This window comes from Vipera ursinii (assembly GCF_947247035.1).
Source record: "Vipera ursinii genome assembly, chromosome: 1".
In the NCBI taxonomy this organism is placed as follows: domain Eukaryota; kingdom Metazoa; phylum Chordata; class Lepidosauria; order Squamata; family Viperidae; genus Vipera; species Vipera ursinii.
Window position 1 is genome coordinate 249,540,760 of NC_139512.1, and position 22,865 is coordinate 249,563,624.

General features: G+C 36.8%; 1 protein-coding gene across 1 annotated transcript in view; it reads left to right on the forward strand.

Annotated features, from left to right (window-relative positions):
• The window catches only part of GRIK2 (glutamate ionotropic receptor kainate type subunit 2), a gene marked incomplete at both ends in the record, with an annotated part of 532,047 nt that overhangs the window by 503,253 nt on the left and 5,929 nt on the right, over positions 1 to 22,865 (forward strand). Inside the window, one exon of the mRNA XM_083352959.1 lies at positions 7,153 to 7,403. Within this exon, the coding sequence (XP_083209085.1) occupies positions 7,153 to 7,403 (251 nt within the window). The remainder of the gene's footprint in view (positions 1 to 7,152; positions 7,404 to 22,865) is intronic.

The window sequence follows — 22,865 nt, forward strand, 5'->3', positions numbered from 1 at the left end:
GTACCACCTATACTATACCTGTACATTTGGTTTTTCTTGCCTAAATGTAGAACCTTACTTTTTCATCATTGAATTTCATTTTGTTAGATAATCCCCAGTGTTCAAGTCTGTCTAGATCTTCCTGTATCTTAAGCCTATCTTCTGGAGTATTGGCTATTCCTGCCAGCTTAGTGTCGTCTGCAAATTTGATGAGTTCCCCATCTATCCTCTCATCCAAATAGTTGATGAAGATGTTGAAAAGCACTGGGCCCAGAACAGAGCCCTGGGGCACCCCACTACACACTTCCTTCCATGTAGATACAGTTCCATTGAGGACCACATGCTGAGTACGGCCAGTCAGCCAGCTACGAATCCATCTGGTGGTGATGCTATCTAATCCACATTTTTCTATCTTATCAAGTAGGAGGTAGTGATCTACTTTATCAAATGCCTTACTGAAGTCCAAGTAAATTACATCCACAGCATTCCTCTGGTCCACTAATTTTGTCACTTGGTCAAAGAATGCAATTAAGATTTTTCTGGCATGATCTGTTTTTAACAAACCCATGTTGGCTTTTAGAAATGATTTTGTTTTCCTCTAGGTGTTCGCTGATTCGTTGTTTGATTATCTTTTCCAGAATCTTCCCAGGTATTAAGGTCAGGCTGATAGGTCTGTAGTTTTCTGGATCTATTTTTTCCCCTTTTTTGAAGATGGGAACTACATCAGCTCTTTTCTTTTCCAGTCCTCTGGTATTTCCCCAGTGCTCCAGGATCTTTGAAAAATATAGTTCAGTGGTTCTGAGATCACATCTGCCAGTTCCAAAAAATGAGTTAAATAGTTCTGCTTTCTCCCTGTTGCTTGTCACCTTCTTGCCACTTTCCTCCACTAATGGCCCAATAATTTCCTTAACCTTTTTCTTGTTTTTTACATGTTGAAAGAAGCTTTTTTTGTTATTTTTGACTTTGGTCACAAGCCAAAGTCTTTTTGAGCTTTAGCTTTCCTCACTTCATCTTCGCAGGCATGGGCTATTTGTTGATATTCTGCCTTAGTTATGTGCCCCTCTTTCCACTTTTTATACTTGTCCTTTTTATCTTTCAATTTATCACAGTGTTCTTCTGCAACTTAAAAAAAATATTGCAAACACATTTGAGCTGCAAAAACATAAACATCTCTGCATCAATTTTCCACCTCCTAATATTAGCATGAAGACAAATGAAATGGTTGCTACAGTCAAATCTCAGATCCGATGCTCAGGAGTATTATACATAAAGCTCTGATAAATAGTGTTTACATGTAACATGAGGGATCTGTGAAAAACAGAGCATTGCTTAACTGTGTTGCTTAAAAAGTGTTCAAAGATGAACACACATAATAGTGGAAGATTAAAATTAAGATATCATTCTATATAGATTTAGACTCACTGTGTTAAACACAGTCTTGGACAAAGCAGTAGAAAGTTTGGTCTTATACAGCTTTCTTACTTTTTTCTCTCTACATGACCAAAACAGATAAGTGTTTCCAGTTATCATCAAAATCATTTATTATTTTTCATGCTTGGTCAGCTGAGGTTACTGTATCTGTAGCAGTTACAATTTTAAAGCATTTTCCAGTTAAATCTGTAGTGATCATAAAGGTGGACAAGAGAAGCAGACAGCAGTCAAAAGTTGCATTGTTGGCTTATACTACATCATACATGTAAAATTGTAAATGTGCCCTGTCATTAGGAACTCACTCACACCTTTGACCTGATTACTACAATGGGCTCTGTATTGGGCTACCTCTGTAGGCTCTTCAGGAACTGTGGTCAGTATAAAATACAGCCATCTGTCTGAGTGAAAGCCCACTATATGGCAATAATATCAGTGTAGCAGGGATGAGAAAGTTCTGATTTAGAGCTATAAAGCCAGGTCTCCAAGACCTTCTGCTAAAGTCATAGAATCTACATCGGCTGCACATGTCTGAAGGAAGGATTTTAAGGGTTCTTCCATACGTGAACTTCAGGGAGACATGTTCAGTTTCAGTTATGATTTTATCCCTCTGAAACAGGCAGACCCTGGATGGGGCTTGCTCTACTTATGTTGGGAAAATTGATTAAGACTGAGCTGCTTCATAGATTTTTTAGGATCCAATTTGAGTTGGTCACTGGGACCAGAGGTATAGTCTTCCAAGCTTCCAGACTCATGTTGGAGCCCATCCTCAGGGAACCTCTCTCTGCACACATTCCAGTAGAGAGAAGTTCCCAGAGAATGGGCTCCAGCACAAGTCCAAAAGCTTGGAAGACTAAATCTCTGATCCTGATGACCAACCCAAATTGGATCTTGCAATATTATTCTGGGACACGTATATTTCATTCATTCATCAAGAATTTTTAATTGTTCAGCTTGGAGATGAGACAGCACACAGGGGGGAGGTACAAAAACTATCCATATGGTGTTTCAACAACTTGCACCTGAACATCGGCAACACGAAAGAGATGGTGCTAGACTTCTGGAGGAAAAAAGAGGAACCTGCCCCACTTTACATCAGGGGGGCTGTGTGGAGAGAGTTTCCTCCTTTAAATTTCTGGGAATCTACCTCTGTGAAGATCTTACCTGGAAAGTTAACACAACCCAGGTGGCCAGAAAGGCCCAACAGAGACTCCACTTCCTCAGGGTCTTGCGGAAGAACAGGTAGAACAATGGCTAATGACCCTCTTTTACCGGTTTACTATAGAGAGCGTCCTCTCATACTGTATTGTGGTTTGGTATGCTGGTCTGACAGCCACAGATAGGAAAGTATTACAGAGGGTGGTGAGCACAGCACAAGACATTGTCGGCTGTCCCCTGACACCACTGGATGACATCACCAGGGCTAGCTGCCTTGGAAGAGTGAGGAAAATTCTCAGGGATGACTCACACCCTGGTCGGTATCTCTTTACTCCCTTACTATCAGGTAGGAGATATAGGAATATAGCCAGCCATACCAACAGGCTGAAGAACAGCTTTTATCCATGGGTTGTTAGGCTCTTGAACGGGAAATAATTTTATAAACTTTATGTAAGATTGACTTGCGAGGCCGGTGTGTTGTGCAATTGGCTCACATGGTGTAATAAGATGGAGGGTTTGTTGTCACTGTGAGTTGGGGGTGGGGGCACAAAGGGAGGCTCAGCCAATCTCACTGTATACATGGTTGTACTTTGACAATAAAGGTTCATTCATTCGTTCATTCATTTTTGCTACTGGAGAAGACAAGTCAAAGATTTTTTTATTACATTATAATAATAAACCTTTATTGTCAAAGTACAACATGTGTACATTGAGATTAGCTGAGCCTCCCCCTGTGCTCTCTCCCCCCAACACACAGTGACAACAAACCCTCCATCCCACCACACTATGTGAACCAACTACACCACACACCGGCCTCCCAAGTCAATTCTGCATAAGATTATGTCCCATTTAAAAGCCTAACAGCCCACGGATAAAAGCTATTTTTCAGCCTGTTGGTATGGCTGGCTATATTCCTATATCTCCTACTGGATGGTAGGAGAGTAAAGAGATACCATCCAGGGTGTGAGTCATCCCTGAGAATCTTCTTCACTCTTCCAAGGCAACGAGCCCTGGCGATGTCATCCAGTGGTGTCAGGGGACAGCCCACAATGTCTTGTGCTGTGCTCACTACCCTCTGTAATACTTTCCTATCTGCGGCTGTCATTTGACATATGCATTTGTCATTCTGTTTTAATTGTATTTGTTGTGCTTGGGTTGATTTTAAACGTATATTTAACCACACATTTTTAAACGTATATTTAACCACACATTTTAAATGTATGTTTAAAATGGCAGTGTAGCCGTCTATAAATATAGCAAATAAAAAAAATACAGTCACTCTCCAAATAAATACTGTATATGTATAGAAGCTTGGACTACTGCAATGTGCTCTACATGGCGCTACCCTTGAAGAGCATTTGGAAGCTGCAACTGGCGCACAGTGCAACAACATGGGCTGTCTTTGGAGCCCCCTAGAGTGGCCCATGTTACACTTCTGATCCAAGAGTTCCACTGGCTTCTGGTTTGCTTCTAGGTGCAATTCAAGATGTTGATATTACCTGTAAAGCGCTGCATAGCATGAGTCAAGGTTGCTTGAAGAACTATCTCTCTCCTATGGGGCAGGCCCATCCCACCTGTGCTGGCAGAAGATGCATGCTTCAGAACCCATCTGTCAAGGAACTCTGGCTGGTGGAGTCCGGGAGAAGAACCTTTTCTACTATGGCCCTGGCCCTTTTGAATATCTTGCCCCTTAAGATGACATTGTCTCCCATCCTTCCTTATTTTCCATAACAGCCTGAAAACCTAGCTCTGCCAGTCGGGTTGGGGCCCCAATGCGAGAATTATATTATATTATATTATTTCATTATATTCTCCTCCCTCTCCATCTTTAGTTATAACTTGTATTAATTTGTAATTTCAATGTGATTTTATATATTCATGGTTCATTTTAATGTTGTAAGCTGCCCAGAATTGCCTTGTTGTGAGATGGGTGGCAGATCAATTTAATAAATAAATCCACATACATACACACACACACACACACACACGTATACACACACACACAAACATATACAAAAGATTAATTAAAAATATGCTCATCTTTCCCTCTGTCATACTATTTTATGTAGCCTCCAAGCCTTCTAAAAAGAACTATAATATACCAACATGTATCAAAAAAGTATGCATCAGGTCATTGTTAATGGCAGTGAATCCGTTTAGAAACAAAGTTAAGGAATGAAGGAAACTGTCCTCTGACATATGGTAAGGACATGTTTGTGGACCCTAGAGTGCCAAAATGATGGGTACAGTATTTTGTGGAGCCTTTTTAATGTTATTTGGGAAAGAGCAGTCCTGTCTCATTTAACATTTCAGGATTAAGTGGAACAATCTGAAATGCAAGTCTGATCTTGACAAATGTGAACTGTTATCCAGTGGCAGGCTTATGTAATTATACATTTCTTGGTAGAATCTGAATTCTAAGGCTCTTATAGGTCCTTACATTCTATAACTTATCCAGTGCAAGAATCTAAATCATTTTCAACAAATCTAGCTCCAGTATGAAGACCTTTACTGTGGCAAAGTACATTACTGCTCTAGATAGACTGCTCCAACAATTAACATCTCCTTCCGTCAGAAGGTTCATCCTAATATTCAAGTTGAATCTCTTTTCTATTCATTTCAACTGATTGGCCCTTAAATGACTCTTGATTTCAACAGAGAACATGTCCCCTATCTCTTGTGCATGACAGCCTTTTACTTGTAGACCTTTATCATCTATAAAGATACATATATATATATATATATATATATATATATATATATATATATATATATATATATATATATATATATATATATATATATATATAATCTATATCTATATACCCTATGTGCACCTTGCTTTGTTCCTTGCCATTTTTGTTAACTGCAAATCGGTTTAATGTTAATATTCATTATTTTAATATTTTAATGTTATCTTATTGCATTTGCTTGGTTATAAGCTGCCTATAGTCCCCTCTTGGTGAGATGGGTAGCATATAAATTTAATAAATAACAAATGAAGACTCTGTTCTTTGGGAAGTTAGTTCCTTTAAACATTCTTCATAGGATTTGGCTTCCTTCATCATCATGGTTACTTCTTTGTGATGCAATAGCACCTTGTCCATGTCCCTTTTAAAGTATTGTATTTAGAATGCTGTTACATTCTGACTTGGATGCAGTGCTTTTTCTAATGCAGCCCAATATTTCTAAACTTCTGCCTACTTATATTCAGCTAGTGGTTTATTAGAATCTCTAAATCATGTGCAGTGCTGTCAAGAGGATCTTTTCAATCCTATATCTATGCACATGATTTTTCTTGCTTCAATGCAGGACCTAAAAGTTATCACCATTGATTCTCATCTTTAATCCAGTGTTAAAGTTTTTACTTGGAATTGTGATGTTGTCCTCTGTGATGTTAATCTCACAAATTTGTTCAATATTCCTTCCTCTCCTTCCTCTGGATGATTTAGAATGGTGCTGAAAAGGCTGAAGTCTATCAGGTTCTATCTACAAGATGTTTCAATATTTTGCATGAAACATGGCAGGTACTGAAAGAAAAACAACATTAGAGTAGGATCAAGAGCATCTTTTAGGAAAAGAGATCTCCATTAATAATCAGCTGCCTTTTATTTTCCCTGCAGTTCAGGAAATATAGCTGAGTAAGATCTGGATGTCATGAAGATGATGTTTCTTTGTGGCAGTAAATCAGGAGTGGTCAACCATTGACCTACACATCCTATATGGTATTACTGCTACTTTGGTAGTGTGTGGGGTGGGTGAGTGGGTGTATTCTAGATTGCATTCTATTAACATAGAAACATGTGCAATACTATGTTATGCAGCAACAAACATGTTTGATACCAGTACAAAATAATGTCCTGTGTAACACTAGACATATTTAATCAAAGGTAAATCCCTATGTTCAGTAGGGACTAAAAGCTACAAGCAGAAGTGATTTGCTTTACTCATCCCAGCATAGTAAACCTTTACAGCACTGTTTCTCAACTTTGGCAACTTTAAGCACTCTGAGATTTCAATTCCCAGAATTCCCCAGCCAGCCATATTGGATCAATAGGCTCTTCTTCCACTGTTAACCAAGTACATCAAGAATGTTTCTATAATATGATTCTAAAAAATGAAGAGTCTTCTTTATCTGTGGATGCTGGTGGTAGCCAGGAAGCAGTGGCAATGAGGTCAAAGACAGACCTGAGTTGCATTCTCCAAAATAGCCTGTTTCCTTCAATTTCAGGGAGAAATAGTTTTCTGTTTCTACTGAGGAAGAACATTACATTACCAGCCTAGTCTTTTCCTACATATGAAAATAGAAAACATAGAAAAGGGAAAACCACATCCTAAGGGCATTTCTTATATTAAAGATCACATGTGCCGATGGTATTGCCTGCATTCTCTCTTGAAAAGCTGGAGAATGAGAAACGAAACTGCAATGAGCTTTAGCATAAAAATCCTGCTTTCTTCCAAAACAGTCAGTTTCCTATCAGATGAGACTTCCTGTGCCAATAGACACACTTTAGTGATGTTCTGCCAGTGACCATATTTGTAAGAACCTTCTTTAGTAATTTATGCTTTCCCTCTTCTATCCTGCAGGGTCTCCCTACAGAGACAAAATAACTATAGCCATTCTTCACTTGCAAGAGGAAGGCAAGCTGCACATGATGAAGGAGAAATGGTGGCGAGGAAACGGTTGTCCAGAAGAGGAAAGCAAAGATGCCAGTGCTCTTGGAGTACAAAACATTGGTGGCATCTTCATTGTTTTGGCAGCAGGATTGGTACTTTCCGTCTTTGTGGCAGTGGGGGAGTTTTTGTACAAATCCAAAAAAAATGCTCAGTTGGAGAAGGTAAATATTGCCCTTTTCACATTTAATTCTGCAATTATGGTCTAGTCAGAATCTCTTGGGCAACCAACCAAAAAGCCATTCTGATGTCTTTCATAGTTTTGCTCACATCATTAAAGTTCTTAGGGAATGAGCACTGCAGTTTTCATCTTTACAACTTTTAATGTGTCGTCAATATTTTTAATTGTAGCCAGCTTTCAGGACAAGTGACTATTTCTCCTCTTATTCAAGCTTGAAAAAAGACACCTTTTTACTCCTGGAAGTTCACTGCAGTTAATTTTATGGATGAAGAAGAAAGTGAAATCTGTTAATTGGAAACAAAATTAACCTTCTACAGATAGAGCTGGGTATTAACTGAAACATCTTTCTATCAGTCCAAACTCAGAAGTCTAAAAAACAGCTTTCTCTGTGTCCTTACTGGAAGGTGTTTACTCTTCAACATATGACGATAGCATCTGGAAAAGCATTAAGTCAATATATTAAGGATTTACTATTGATTGTGATTTTATCATCTATAACCTGGACAGATTCCAGTTTTAAAATATAAAATTTTGAACTTATTTGATACTGGATCAACAGCTGGATGGCTGATTACTTTTCCAAAGAGACAAAAGCATCCATAGAAGTTTTGTTTCAGTACTTATCTGTATATATGTAATACGTAAAATGAGCAAACTTGTCTTTTATTTATATGGATTGCTATGAATATACATTTAAAAACAGGGAAAAATATGTTTTGCACAGCTGAGGAGCTTGTGACCTCCTTCAATGCCTAATTTGGCATTACTATTATTAACCTTTACCTATTATTAAAATGTACAGTAAATCCAAGAAAACATACATAAAAACACGCACAGAGTATATATTTCTTTTGCAGATGCTATGCTTAATAGTTCTCATAATTTTAACAGTTTGGGGACTTCTGAATTTGCACTTGTAGATAAATCATACTTGTACCACATTTATTTAGTATGCAGTTGTACGTAGTTCACTGGTGTAAGTGTGTATAGGTCACTAGCTTTTTTCATTAGTAACACATATATTTTTTTTCAAAGTTCTGTTAGAAGAAATATTGATATTAACTTTTTTTTAAAAATGGATGAGGTCACAAGTTCCTTATCAATTCTTTGAATATGTATGTGTTTCACTAAATTATGGTATGAGTGAAAATTTAGTTTTTTGCTAATTATTGGGGATGTATTCATTCTGTCAAGATAGTTTTGGAGTTTTTAGTAATTAAAATGAACTTTTCTTTTAGAAAATGGACTTCAATCATGAATGTATACATCATAATGGCTTTATCCTTTTTAAAAACAATATGTCAGAAATGAGTGATTGTTTTGTATTCTTGGTCTGTAATTTTTTATAAATATTACTTTATATATAAAATGAAAACATTTTATTGTGAGTTTTGTAATATAATTGAAGTTGCATTTAAGTGGCTTAGATGCAGCTTTAGTTAATATATGAGAATATGATGTGAACAGCATGACTTATCTTTCTAAGCACTGAATGAATATGCATATATATAAAATATGATTTTTACAATGATTTAATATTGCAATTCAGTTCATATATTAAGCAATCTTGAATTTTTTTCAAACATTTCTGTAATATAGCACTGATCTTTTTTCATTTGTGGTACACAATGATCTAGTTGTATGTGTTTCCTACATGGAGATATAATAGTGGGAGATTATGGCTGTGCGTATGGTAGATTCTACCTTAAAACTGAGCTTTGTTTATAATAATCTGAATGAAAAAGAATAGAGAACATGGACTTATGTGCCAAATCGAGTTCAACGACTTACTAAGTGCTGTTTTTCTCTTTGACTGATGATGATCACATGTTCCACACACATATTTAAAGGAACGTTCTACACAGCTTTAGGTGACTATACGTAGAAGCCTTACTGAGTTAGAAACCCAGATGATGATAATGATGATGATGATGATGATGATGATATAAGATTTACATTCCATCTCAAATAAGCTAGAAGTGTTCATAATTTTTGGGAGGCTGGCATCTAAACATGTTCAGTTTAGTGCAGGTAGAAACTACTTGAGTTTTGAACATCACTGGAATGAAGGTGATGGAAGCACTACAAGTTAGTGCAAGTAATAATTTCTGCCCTGTTGTGCTTCAGCTGAATGCCTAACATGAATTATGCCCTCCTGATTTTTAAAAACCCACATGACACATATTATTAAGACAACACAACATTTTTGGATCAGTTCAGAAAATGTGCCACAGTGTGCATATGAATGAAAAAAATACTACTTCTTTATAGCTTTTGTAAGTTGCTCCGTGTGTGTGTTTGTGTGTGTGTGTGTGTGTGTGTGTGAATGGAATTGAGAGCTGCTCTGGGTAGTTGTTTGAAAGATTTGCAGTCATAATGTTACGTTTCTATCACCATGTACCATGAAACACATTCTTGGAATCGAATTTGAAGTGCTGCACAGCCTTACCATATAATGTCTTCATTTTAGAGACATGTTGTACTGTATGCATTTTCATTTTCTTGTTTGATTTAAAAGCTATTTCTTAGCATATAACCCAAACACACAATGTTTTGAGCTGATTCTGAGGCACTATGATGACTATTCTAAAAATGAATAGCCATTGCTTATTTTATTGATGAGGCTGCATGGCCATGCCACTGTGGCAATATAATCAATCAAAAATATTGTGGCACTTTAAGGGCTATCAAGGAATGTTTGGCCCATAGTTCCATCAGATGTACAAATCAGACTATCTATTCAACTTCTTGCCGCATTGAACTCTATGAACAGGCACTTGGGGGAAGCAGACCCATGTGAATAAATTCTCAGTTTCTAAGTTAATTATTTCCTTATGGCAAAAACAGGAATTACATTCTCGTGAAACGAATCCCAGAAGTCAACAATCAGATTGATCATATCAACTACTTCTCTTTTTCTTTTTCTTTAAATAATTGAATTGGCTACATTAAGCTGTTAGCTGCCGATCATTGAGCCGTTAGCATCTGATCTTGTCAATGTAGCCATTGCTAGGAAGTAGGTGTCTGCAACTTTTCTCCTTGATAACATTTAACATTTGAGTTGGGTATGATATGGTCAGAAGTATTTCTCATTTGATGACTTTGTCACTGCAGAAGTTTGTGGGTATAATTCACTTTTTGGTGCTAAATCACAATTCCCGATGTCAAATGGATTTATGATGCTGTCTCTCACCTTTTCTTAGATCAGAAGAGGTCTTGAAGAATGGCAGAGTATGCTGCTATTCTCTTTTCTAACATGTGCTCCTGTTGTTATCACCACCATCACCTTAATTTAATAATACTGTGGAAGAGTTTAGTTTGAAAATGATCATCACATCTGTTTTTCATTCTGTTTAGCAAGCGAAAAATGATGTCCCATTGTCTGAAGGCCACACCATGTCACTTTTGGATTTGGTCCCATCTATATTTCTCTGCAACATCGATTTTTTAAAAAACAAAACAAAAACGCTTTGACAAATAGTCATCAAAATCTATCGGTCTGCTTCTATCTGCAAACACATAGGTAGACATGATAATTTGTAAATGACCTTTATAACACTGAATATTCAGTTTAAAAGTATATTAGTGAAATCTTTAGGAGCAAGAAGAAAAGAACCTCAGATATGCATGACAGAGAAAGAAAGAAAAAGAGAGGGGGAGAGAGACAGAGAGAGAGACAGAGAGAGAGAGAGAGAGAGAGAGAGAGAGAGAAAGAAAGAAAGAAAGAAAGAAAGAAAGAAAGAAAGAAAGAAAGAAAGAAAGAAAGAAAGAAAGAAAGAAAGAAAATTAGTGAAATATGAAGATATATTGCTATTTTAATGAAATGTATATTCTAGATTTTCTTAATCCAGGAAAGATTTCAAACCATACAAACAGTGATTACTATCAATATGTATGATTTATGTTGTGAAGTTTTCTTTGTACACCAAGGAATATATATTTAAATGCATTGTAAAAAAAGAAAGGCATATGTATCTTGATCAAAGTAAATTTGTTAAATTATAATTCTAATATAATTCTAATATTGGTTGCCTGAAAAATTTCAGCAGAGTCTTATTTCTATGAAATCATCACAAAATAACCAGATCTAAAGCAGTCAAATATTTTGGAGATTTACATTTATTTTATCATTGCTGTTCTTTTTCTTTAATCAGTTCTTGAATTAGAAAAGACCAAAGGAATCATGGACCATCTTCCATGCTGCTTTTGTAACTAGGTTACAATTTAGCAAAATTGGCAGTGGATGCACTTTGATTTCATTAAGTCCTCTCTTTTTTCTCCCATAAATCAAATATGGATGAACAAATAAATAAATCTATATCTTACAAATAATATATATGTCTGAGAATGCTTTAGGACAAATATGCAACAATAAACATTTTTGTATGGATTGAAAGTTAAAATTAATAGAGAAACACAAAATACATACATACTTTACATACTTTTTTAAAAAATACATACTTTTTTAAAAAAAAAGTTCACTTGTGTGGTTAAATAGTCATGTTTTCTGATATGCAGTACCTTAGTGAATGCAAGTGAATGTGTGAGCATGTATATGTGTGTGTGTGCATGTGTATTTATATACACTATATATATACATACGTACATACACACACAAAAATAGAAAATACAAAGATGCTTAATGGTTTTTGGTTTTGTTTTAGATGTTTTATGTGCTCAAATCATTTTTTGACCTTGGAAACTGTCTGAACTAATCCCTGAAGTTTTCTTGGCAAGGCTTTTCAGAAGTGGTTTGCCCTTCCTTCTTCCCTAGGACTGAGAGAGTCACTGGCCCAAGGTCACCTAGCAGGCTTAGTGCCTAAGGTGGGACTAGAACTCATGGTCTCCTGGCTTTTAGCCACTTAACCATTACACCAAACTGTCTCTTCTGTAAATTTATTAGCTTTATTTTAAATCATGTTCTCTTGGACAATTATATTGTCTAATTAGCATAATTATAATTAGCATAATTTTTCCTAAGTTACAGGTAGCTTATACAACCATCAGATATTATATTTATTAAGTTTTAAGAACTGACTATTCCTTATTTACATAAAAAATAGATATCAGCTGAGGCAATGCTGCTTTGAAGTTTTAGTATAAGAAATGAGTAAAAAATATAACCATGGAACTTATCAAACATCAAAGGAAAATGTCTAAGTTGGTCTTTCTGAGTCAAAATACTACATTGGATCCTCTTGGCTTGCATTGGAGCCAAGGAGCACACTTGAAAACTACTTCAAATTCAAGTCAATATTTTAAAATATTTGCATCCTTATTTTCATTTTAAATCTACCATTCCATTCTTGCCTTATTATTTATAATTAAAAGACACACCGTTATGTTATCTATTTGGGAAGCATATATATTAACTACACATTTGTTTTTTGAGATAAGTGCAGAGCAATTTTCATTTTTAATTGCTTCTATTAGCAAATGACTCAGTCCATGCCTATAACTTTATGTTGGCACTTAGCAGACATTCACTAAGCATATTCAGAAACTAAAGTTGCATTAAACAATTACCCATCTGTTTACAGCTGATGTAGATGATTTGCTGTGGTTAAGCTACTCTACTCATGTATATGAAACAAATGCTTTGCTTAAATTACAGATAGTGCTTTGAAGTTTGAAGATGCTGGTTAGAGCAGTAGTCAAGATGCCAAATAGCTCTTTGACAGTCAAATTAATTCACAGAAATAATAGGAAAATATCAGGGTAGTATAAACCATCTCCCCCTGCAACCTTTTGGACAGCAGGAACTGGTTCCGAGCAGTGAGATTTTTCCATGGACTGGAGGAGGCGTGGTTTTGCATGCTGTCTGCATCCCATGGATGGGTCTTCCCTTGTTTGCATGGTCCGGTGCCAGTCCACAGACTGGAGGTTGGGGACCCCTGATATAAACTATTATAAAGTCCTTTTAAATTCTACAAAGGAAGACCAGGCTAAAACTATGATATAATATTAATGTTAAATACAAAAGCAGAGCGCTTTCACTTTGTATACTTTACCAGCCTTGAAAAAAATAAAAAAAAACTTTTATTTTTTATTTTTTCACAGTAAAAACAATGCATTTGGACAGTCTGAAAGTGTGAAATGCATCTTCTACTTTAATGACAATTGTAAAAGTTGGGCATTTTTCTTGTGTGAGATTCAGATTCAGCCCAAGACCTTTTTCTGTCTTCGAATGACCATTATATCACTTGATGATGTATTCATGATTTATTTCTCCATTCCTTATCATTGCAAAGGATGCTGAACCTGATCCAGGGAAAATGAATGGAGGCATAGCTATGGCTACCAATTTTTATTAATAATTTATTTTATCATTTATTTATAAAACAAATTTATATTGCCACCCAACTATGCATAAATGGTGCTGGGTGGCTCACTTTTTTTTAAAAAAAATCCATCATATAATAAACCCCCACCCTGCAATCAGCTTAGCCACTTTATTGGCTTTGTTTCCACTTGTGCTTCCCAGGCCCACTGACAAAACCACATCTTTAGGGGCCTTTCATAAAAATAGCAAATGGGGGGGAGCAACCATACCTCAGTGGGAATGGTGTTCCATAAAGAAGACTCCACTACGAGAAGGCCCTTTTTAATGCTATCACCAGTTGACAATCCCTAATTGATAGGACCTGTAACATGCCTGCCTTCCCATCCTTCTGGGCTGGATAGATGTAATAGGGAAAAGGCACCAAGCCTATTTCTCTTTATGAGTTGCCATGTTTTGCAGCCCAAGTTCTGTAGTTCTAATATAGCATACTCCTTTATGTGTTGCTACCCACTGCTCTCTAGGATCTGTAACTTACTATCAGGCTTACACGGTTTGATAGTAAAGCTGCTCCTGAGTGCTGCATAGATATGGATTGATTGATGGATTGGTTGATTGATTAATTGATTGATATCTCTTTTAGACTTGGCCAGATAGTAACTTAAACCTTGGTCCTTATCATACATACATAATGTATCATACATGCATACAGTGTACAGTATATACATCATTATACATACATCATACACACATTATCATTATAATAGTCCTGGGTAAAAAAACAACAACAGACTATACTATTTTAATATGCATTCAGTTTGAGAATACAAACTGGATAGGCCAGTCAGCTCAGAAACTCAGGACTGCATCTTGCATCTAGTTTTTTCTTCCAGTATAGAAACAGTTTGTGCAAAAACCCCAAAGAGTTAATTATTTTGGAACATTTGTGAATTTAATTTGTGAAAGAACATTCCTTAAAACAAAGCCATATTTTTTACAGGTAGATACATACACCCAAATCTTCTATACAAAAATAGCAATAGTCTAAATAACTCTTTGTATTTTTAATCCTTGACTTTTTATTTTATTTTCTTGGTTATATGAGAACAATATTTCTTAAAAAACCAACTGACCTGAGTTCTAATAACAGTATTAGGATACTGACTAGTACATATAACTGTTTTCTGGACTTTGTTCCTTGATACAGTGTGGTTTGTTATCAAGTATCTGAGAAGGATCTGCATGGAAGACACAGAAGAATGAAAGTCATACTGTGTTATAGGCAGGTCCTTTGTCTTCCTCTTTCTAAGTGTTAGATATAACACTCCTGCTTCTTACATTGTTCTAAAACCAAGAATATAGAAATTCTGTGTTTGAAGAAACAATGACATATTTCATGAAACGTTCCCTTAGTAGACATGGGAAAAGGCCATCAAGAATGGATTCATAGTTTTTTGTCCAAACTGGGCACTTCAGTTTATCAATTTACAATCACAATGTTCTTTCCTAATACGTGAAGTAAATTAATACATTTTTACCAAGTAGGAATTCATGACTGTGGTTAAAGGTATAGTCTCTCTCTCTTTTCATATCCATTGTACAAATAGATTCATAGATTCAAAATCATGTTGAGTTAATCGAGCATCGAAGATGTTCATGCATTGTGAAGTCTTGTCCATAAGTTATCTTTTCCAAGAACTTTTTTTTACTAATTTCAGAATATTACAGGTAACTATCTTCAGATATAGTCTACAATATATTCCACAGTTTCATAAGTTTCTTGAAATCCCTCTCTAATAACTGCCTAAGTTAGCATTGCGATGGAGTCAGTTGCATGATAGCAAACAGTTAGCAATTCAAATCTTAAAGTATACAGTAGTTTAAAATGTACAAAAATAGCTCCGTTTTTTAAAGTTTCTGGTTCAATTGAGACTAGTCCAGTTCCACAGAATATGGACCATTGAGTGACTTGACATCTTTTTTTCATAAATGTATGCTTTTAAATAGAAAATCAATTATTTTATCATGATTCTGGCATTACCAAAGTTAGCAGAATGTTACCAGCTTCCAGTGCAGGTATCTTGCTGTGTTTTTAGAATGGTCCTATTATAATCCTTATGGAATGGGAATGGCCTCTTACAGAATGGGAACTGCCTCTTGCAAGAAAATACAGTGTCTTATATTCAGAATTCGTACAAACATGGAAGAACTCCTGGAATTACTGTCTCACTGCACCCCTTCTGCCCACTTCACTGAAACAAAACTTTACTGCAGAACCTACAGAAAAATAGGATGAGTTTCATAACAATCACATCATCTTTTATTTGTCCAGTCTCTGTACATCTATTGCCCTTCATGTATGGCCCTAAGAAGTATTAGTGTCTTCGCTAGTTTGCTTTGACAAACAGGAAAAGAAAAAAAAGTGGGCTGTGTATCTTCTACCTCTTGATACACCACAGCCCAAACTGTTTCATTATCTCCCCCCAGTGGCCTCATATACATGTTGAAAAGAAGGATGACAGGATGAAACCTTGTGGAATTCCGCATGAAAGAGAGCCCAAGAGGCAGATCAGCAATTGCCCAATATCATCCTCTGAGATCTCTCTGAGAGGGAAGAATGGAACCACACAAGTGCAGTCCCATCAACCCCAACCTAGATCCACAGGTGAGTCAGCAAAACTCAAAGGTCTTCACTTCAGTTGATGTTAGTAATTACCCATCACTGACAAGCCTTTGTTCATTAGTTAGTAGCAACCTAATGTTGGCATTAGATAAGACTTCACCTAGCTCCAGAACATTCTTGCCACAATTGTCCTCCTCACAGAATATACTCTTGGTAAAAGAAAGGTAAAGATTAGAAATCGGCAAACCTGACAGTTCACATTAACAAATATCTTGGTCTTATTTTACTACCTTCCAGTTAGGAATATATAACATTCTATTTTCTTCAGGAGAAAATTGTGGCTAGTTCTAGCAGGAAGAACCTTCTGTTACTGCACAAACCAGTGATGGACTGGTAGAATAATTCAAATTTATAAATAGGAAAGCCAGTAGAAACTAAAAAAAAACACCCCAAACCTCCCTTTCAATCTTCTTAGAAAGAATCTCTGCAGTTTCTAAGACTGCCAGTCATCCACAGGCTTAAAATCTTGTACTACCTTAAAGAAGAAACTTTTTTAATTTTATTCTTGGCAAATTCTAGATCTGGAGACTAATTAATCTCTTGGGTTATTTGATAAACAAGTGAAGGAAAAGCAATTTGTGCCATTGACCCTCAAATTGAATGGTTAATTATAATAGTGTTAAAATCAAAAATGATGCCTCTATTTGTTTTTGTTTTTAAAGTTTGTGAATTATAAGATGTGAGCTAACTGAGTTTACTGTTTTGCTTCTCAGATTTACTATTTTAATAATTTCAAGATAAATCAGTTCTTAAATATTGCCATAAATAATGGAGATCAGAACTCTCAAATCGTCTAAAAAAATCAGTGGTCATTTAGATAATATGCATCATCTGATATCAATTTAAAATAGAAATATGGTTGATTCACATGATTAACAATGCTCTAATGTTACATATAAAGCAAAATAAATATTGGAAACAATTCTTAATTTCTTACAATGCATTATTCATTTTAACAATTTAGCAATATATATATTTAAATTTATCTGGTTCAGGGAGCTCTCATTTCTTACTTGGCTTTAATGATCTGGACTGTCAACTAACATCTTCATTATTTGATATTCTTGGAGAAATGGTAATCAGAAACTTATTAGGAAAAAAAGTAAGGGAAATCTGGCAACTTTCAAAACAAATAAACATAAAAGCACTTTGATGCAGATGATGGTAGAACAACTCATCATATCAGGTATAAACGGAAAAGTTTTTTTTAACAAGATTTCAAATACCATCTGTCATGCAAAGCTGGAAGTAATAAATTTCTGAGTAAAGCTTGTAGATTACTACTAAATTTTGACAGTCAAGTTTATATGAACTTCCTTGAACTAAAGAGATTAGTGTTAAGCAGGGGATAAACAAGGAATATGTGTTTTTTTAAGAAAACTAGAAGGGAAACAATGGCAGACAGGTCCAAAATTTAAAACAAGAAAAAGAAGTTACAATATAGGTATTCTTTCTCTTCTCCAAAATTTATTTTTCTGTATATCAAATAGTTATGCAACATGTTGTCTTCCTGTCAATATAAATGAGCCAATAAAGTAGCGCTTGGAGAATATAAGTGATTTGATATATACGTAATAATAGGCCTATATGTATTTAATTAATCTCAGTTACTGACTCTCAAGTTTGTTTGCTGTTGTTTACTTGAAAAGAGCTGCTGAGTGAACTACAGATTTTTGTATATCAGTTACAGATACCAGAAATCTGTTTGATGGATTTCTATGATCTATTATTATATGTGTGGTGATACTTGATATTGCAGAGAACTGGAAAACCAATTGTGTCACCAAAGATGAGTGCCACCTAGCAAGATGTCTCCAGTGGGCCTAGTTCCTCCTGGAAAAAAACATGGAGTTGTTAGGAATGAGAGAAAGAGAATATTAAATAAGTTTGAAATAGCTAATAGATACAAAACTATCCTCCTATTTTGTAAAAATTTTAATCAGTCAAACAGTATTATAGACTATTCTAGATTCTATTGTATGATAATTACTGCACTTCCATATTGTAAAATGAACACCGTAGATAATTTATGCAACACATAGATATATTTGCATAGTTTGAGCAAGAAAGCTTGTAAGCCGCCCTGAGTCTTCGGAGAAGGGCCTTGGTGGAGCAGTGGGCTAATGCCTCCTTAAGTAACACCAGCTGCCTGCAATTATTGCAGGTTCGCATCCCACCAGGCTCAAGGTTGACTCAGCCTTTCCATCCTTCCGAGGTAGGTAAAATGAGGACCCAGATTGTTGGGGGCAATTAAGCTGACTTTGTAATAATGCCGCTTGGGGTGTGTGTGAAAGCCCTAATAAGCAGGCATATACATAGAATGAAGGCTACTGCTAAGCTTGTAAGCCGCCCTGAGTCTTCGGAGAAGGGCGGGATATAAATGGGATTAAAATAAAAAAAAATAAAATAAATATAAATGGAATTAAAATAAATAAATAATAAATAAAACATTTAATAATGATAAGACATTTATTTATTAAATTTATATGTTGCCCATCTCACTTAAGAGGTGACTCTAAGCCTGGCACATCAAACTCATGATGACACGTGACATCGTGCAACATATTGTGACTTTTTCCCCATTGCCGGCAATGGGGTGGGCACGGTTTTGGTGTGATGCATTCAGCCCATGGGCTGGCAGTTTGACATGCCTGCCCAAGTAAAATAAAAAAAAATAACAAAGTTGGAAGGAACCTTGGAGGTCTTCCAGTCCAATCCTCTGCTTAGGCAAGAAACCCTATACCATTTCAGACAAATGGTTGTCTAATCTCTCCTTAAAAATTTCCAGTATTGCACCATCCACAACTTCTGGAGGCAAGTCATTCCATTTTTCATTAATTGTTCTAACTGTCAGACAATTTCCTTAGTTCTAGGTTGCTTCTCTCCTTGATTAGTTTCTATCTAGTGCTTCCTGTCCTGCCTTCAGGTGCTTTGGGGAATAGATTGATCCCCTCTTCCTTGTGGCAGCCCCTTAGATATTATTGCAACCCTGCTATCATGTCACCCCAAGTCCTTCTTTTCATTAATCTAGAGTAGGTAAGTCATTGCAATTGACTTAAAATTAACAGAGATGGCAAAGAAGGGAGCAAGATGCACATGGGGTGGGTGTGGGGTCTTATCTCAGTACTTCAACCACTTCCAGATTGAACAAGATGTTCCAGAGGGTAGGAGTAGAAAATATACTTCTCCTGTCAGCCAGAATTCCTTGACTAACAGGGTCCACAACATGCCCCTTCTGCTGGTGCAGGGGTGAGATTGTTCCTCGGGTAACATGACTCCATGCCATAAAGGGATTTTAAAGATAATAACCAATACCTTGAATTGGATCTGGAAGCAAAACAGCAACCAGTGCAACTTGCACAACGATGCTATAACTTGACTTACCCTAGGAGCCCCAAGAAATGTCCACGTGTTTGTATTCTGTGCCAGCTGTAGCTTCCAAATATACTTCAGCTTTTGCATTTTTTAATCCCGTTCCTCCTTTTGGGAGTTTAGGTAGCTGGGTGGATAGAATTTAACAAAGCAAAAAGGAGGTGCCAAAGACATAAATAACTTCATGAATGTCATTCAGATGTGTGAGCTAACAACTTTCTGGATAGAGCTCCCTTTAGATAGAGATCATTCATTTCTTCTTTCTTAGGATCAAATTAAATAATTTCCTAATTCTTGATCTCCCGTGTCACCATCCAAGTAGGGAGAGAGTTTCAGAAATGAATCCAAGAAGCAGTTCTGGGAGTAAAGACAGTTTCAGATTTTCCTTCTCTGTTGTTTCCCAGTCTAATATATCTTCCCATGTTGCTAATGTCCTGCTGAAGAAGTATCTATTCATCTATCTATCTATCAGTCTGTCTGTCTGTTTGTCAGTCTCTCTGTCATATAATCTATCCATACAGAAAGAAAATGGGAAACATTGAAAATAGGGAAACACTGAAGAGTTTTTATATTTACAACACATTGAGTCACACCTGGCTACTTTGGACAAAAAACAAACAAACAATACCCCCCCCAAAAAAAAACTGGGAAAATTGTAATTCCGTAAGTCCTTTTGCTCTGAAGAGTGGCAACATCTTCACTTTATGTATAGGGTTTCCTTGATAGGTCATACCATTATTCAGGGATAGCTTATCAATATATATATATATATATATATATATATATATATATATATATATATATATGTTTTCGTAGATTCTCGCGGGTGTCTGTATGTGTAGATTTAGAGTCTCGGGTTTCTTCCCGCATTGCTCCTGGAAGCAGCAGGAGGAACACTCCGGCCTGATGATGACGGATGGGATTTCGTCGAAACGTCGCCACAACTTTCTGAAGATGAAAGGAACGCGGGAATAAACCCGAGACTCTAGATCTACATATATATATATATATATATATATATATATATATATATATATATATATATATATATATATATATATATATATATGTTTTCTGAGGTTTTCGCGGGTGCCTGTATGTGGATCCTTGGTTTTTCGGGTTTTTCCCCGCGTAGAACTAAAGGTGTAGGCGCAACGTTTCGACGAAATCCCATCCGTCATCATCAGGCTAGTGGTTTCTGCTTCCTTCTTCTGGGAGAAGTATGTGGCTGTTTGTTTTTCTTTTTTAAACTGCCAGAGGGGGTGTGTTCCGTGAGTGGAAGTGTGCTGATTGGGTGGGGATTATGTGTGTTCTGATTGGGTGGGAGTGTGTTTTGAATGGTGGGGGTGTTCTGATTGGGTGGGGGTGTGTTTTGAGTGGATGGGCTGGTCTCAGCTGCCAGCCTTAGACCTGAGCTGGTGAGTTGTGCTGTTTTTGTTTGCCTTCGTGTTTGTGGTGGTGCCATGTTTTTATAGTGGGTGTCAGTTTGCTTATTATGTGGTTTGGAGGGGTTTAAAGTGGCTGATGTTGCAGCTGTAGTTAGGTTTCTGTCCTGTGGTTGTGCCTCCCCATCATTGTGGGTTCGGATTTGCTTTTTGAATAGTTGTGTGGTGGTGATGTCATGTGATGTTATCATGAGTTTGGGTCTGGTATCATTCTTGGTGGTTGGGACTCGTCTGTCAATCAAGGCGGGTTTCCAAATAGCTGGTAGGCGAGAGGTATCATCTCGTTTGTTCATGCTGTGGGGGCGTTTTTCTATCTCAATGGCTTCTCTGATTATTCTGTTGTTAAAATGTTCAATTTTGGCGATAGTTTTGGTTTTTTTAAAATCAATTTCATGTCCCGTGGCTTCAAAGTGTTGGACCAGGGATGAAGTTTGTTCTCCCTTTCTGAGTGAGTTTTTGTGCTCTTCAATGCGTGCACTTATTCTTCTGTTGGTCTGTCCGATGTATGTGGTGGGGCAGGTGGTGCATGGGATTTCGTATACTCCTTGGTTTTCTAACCCAATTATGTCCTTGGGGTTTCTTAGGATGGTGGATACTTTTCTGTCTGTGTAGAATGCTGTTTTGATGTTGTGTTTTTGGAGGACTTTGCTGATTCTGTCTGTGGTCCCTTTTAAGTATGGGAGGAGGGCTTTGCCTTTTTCTTGTTCTCTGTCTTGGGTTTTTGTGGGTGTCTCTCTTCGGATTAAGTTGGTAATCATGTTTCTTTGGAATCCATTGGCTGTTAGTACATTAGTGAGGTTGTGTAGTTCGGTTTTTAGGTGTTGTTTGTCAGCTAGTTGTTTTGTTCTGGAGATGAGTGTCTTGGCTACGGAGTTGATCTGTGCTGGGTGGTGGTGTGAGAGTGCATTCAGATAGCGGTTTGTGTGCGTTTTTTTATGGTAGATAGTGTGTCCTAGGGAGCCGTTGGATTTCTTGTAGACTAAAACATCAAGGAAGGGAAGTTGGTTGTTAGCTTCTGTTTCCATGGTGAATTGTATTTTGGGGTGTAGGCTATTGAGGTGTGTGAGGAAGTCATCCAGTTTTTCTTTGCCATGTGGCCAGATTACGAAGGTGTCATCTACGTATCTGAGCCAGAGTTTGGGTTTGTGGTTGGATTTTTCTAGAGCGAGGGTTTCAAAGTGTTCTGTGTGACCTCACATTCCTACGCAACTGCCGAGATCAAAATTTAATCCCCACATCCTTCCAATTGAAATTCCACTCCAACTCTGCAGCCATCAAACGCATCCTAATAAGAACTGAACTGGCCCTAATCAGAAACGAACTCCACACAAAAAGATTCCTCCTGGACCGAATCAACAGAGACCTCCTCACACTTCACCTCAAACTCAGCAACAAGATCCACCCCACACTTTGGGACAAATTCAAACAAATTACTGTCTGGAGAGCTGAAACAGAGACTGCCTACAAAACAGACACACACACCAATAAACTCCGAAGACTAAAGGAACGCCAGATACAAACCCCTCCTCTCCCACAGCAACACATGAAACAAACTGTGCACAACATCTCAGATAGGATTCTCACCAAAGCCGAAACCAACGTCCTGTCTAAAGGTTTTAATTTTGCAGTCGCTCCCAAACACATTCCCACGGAAACCATTATATG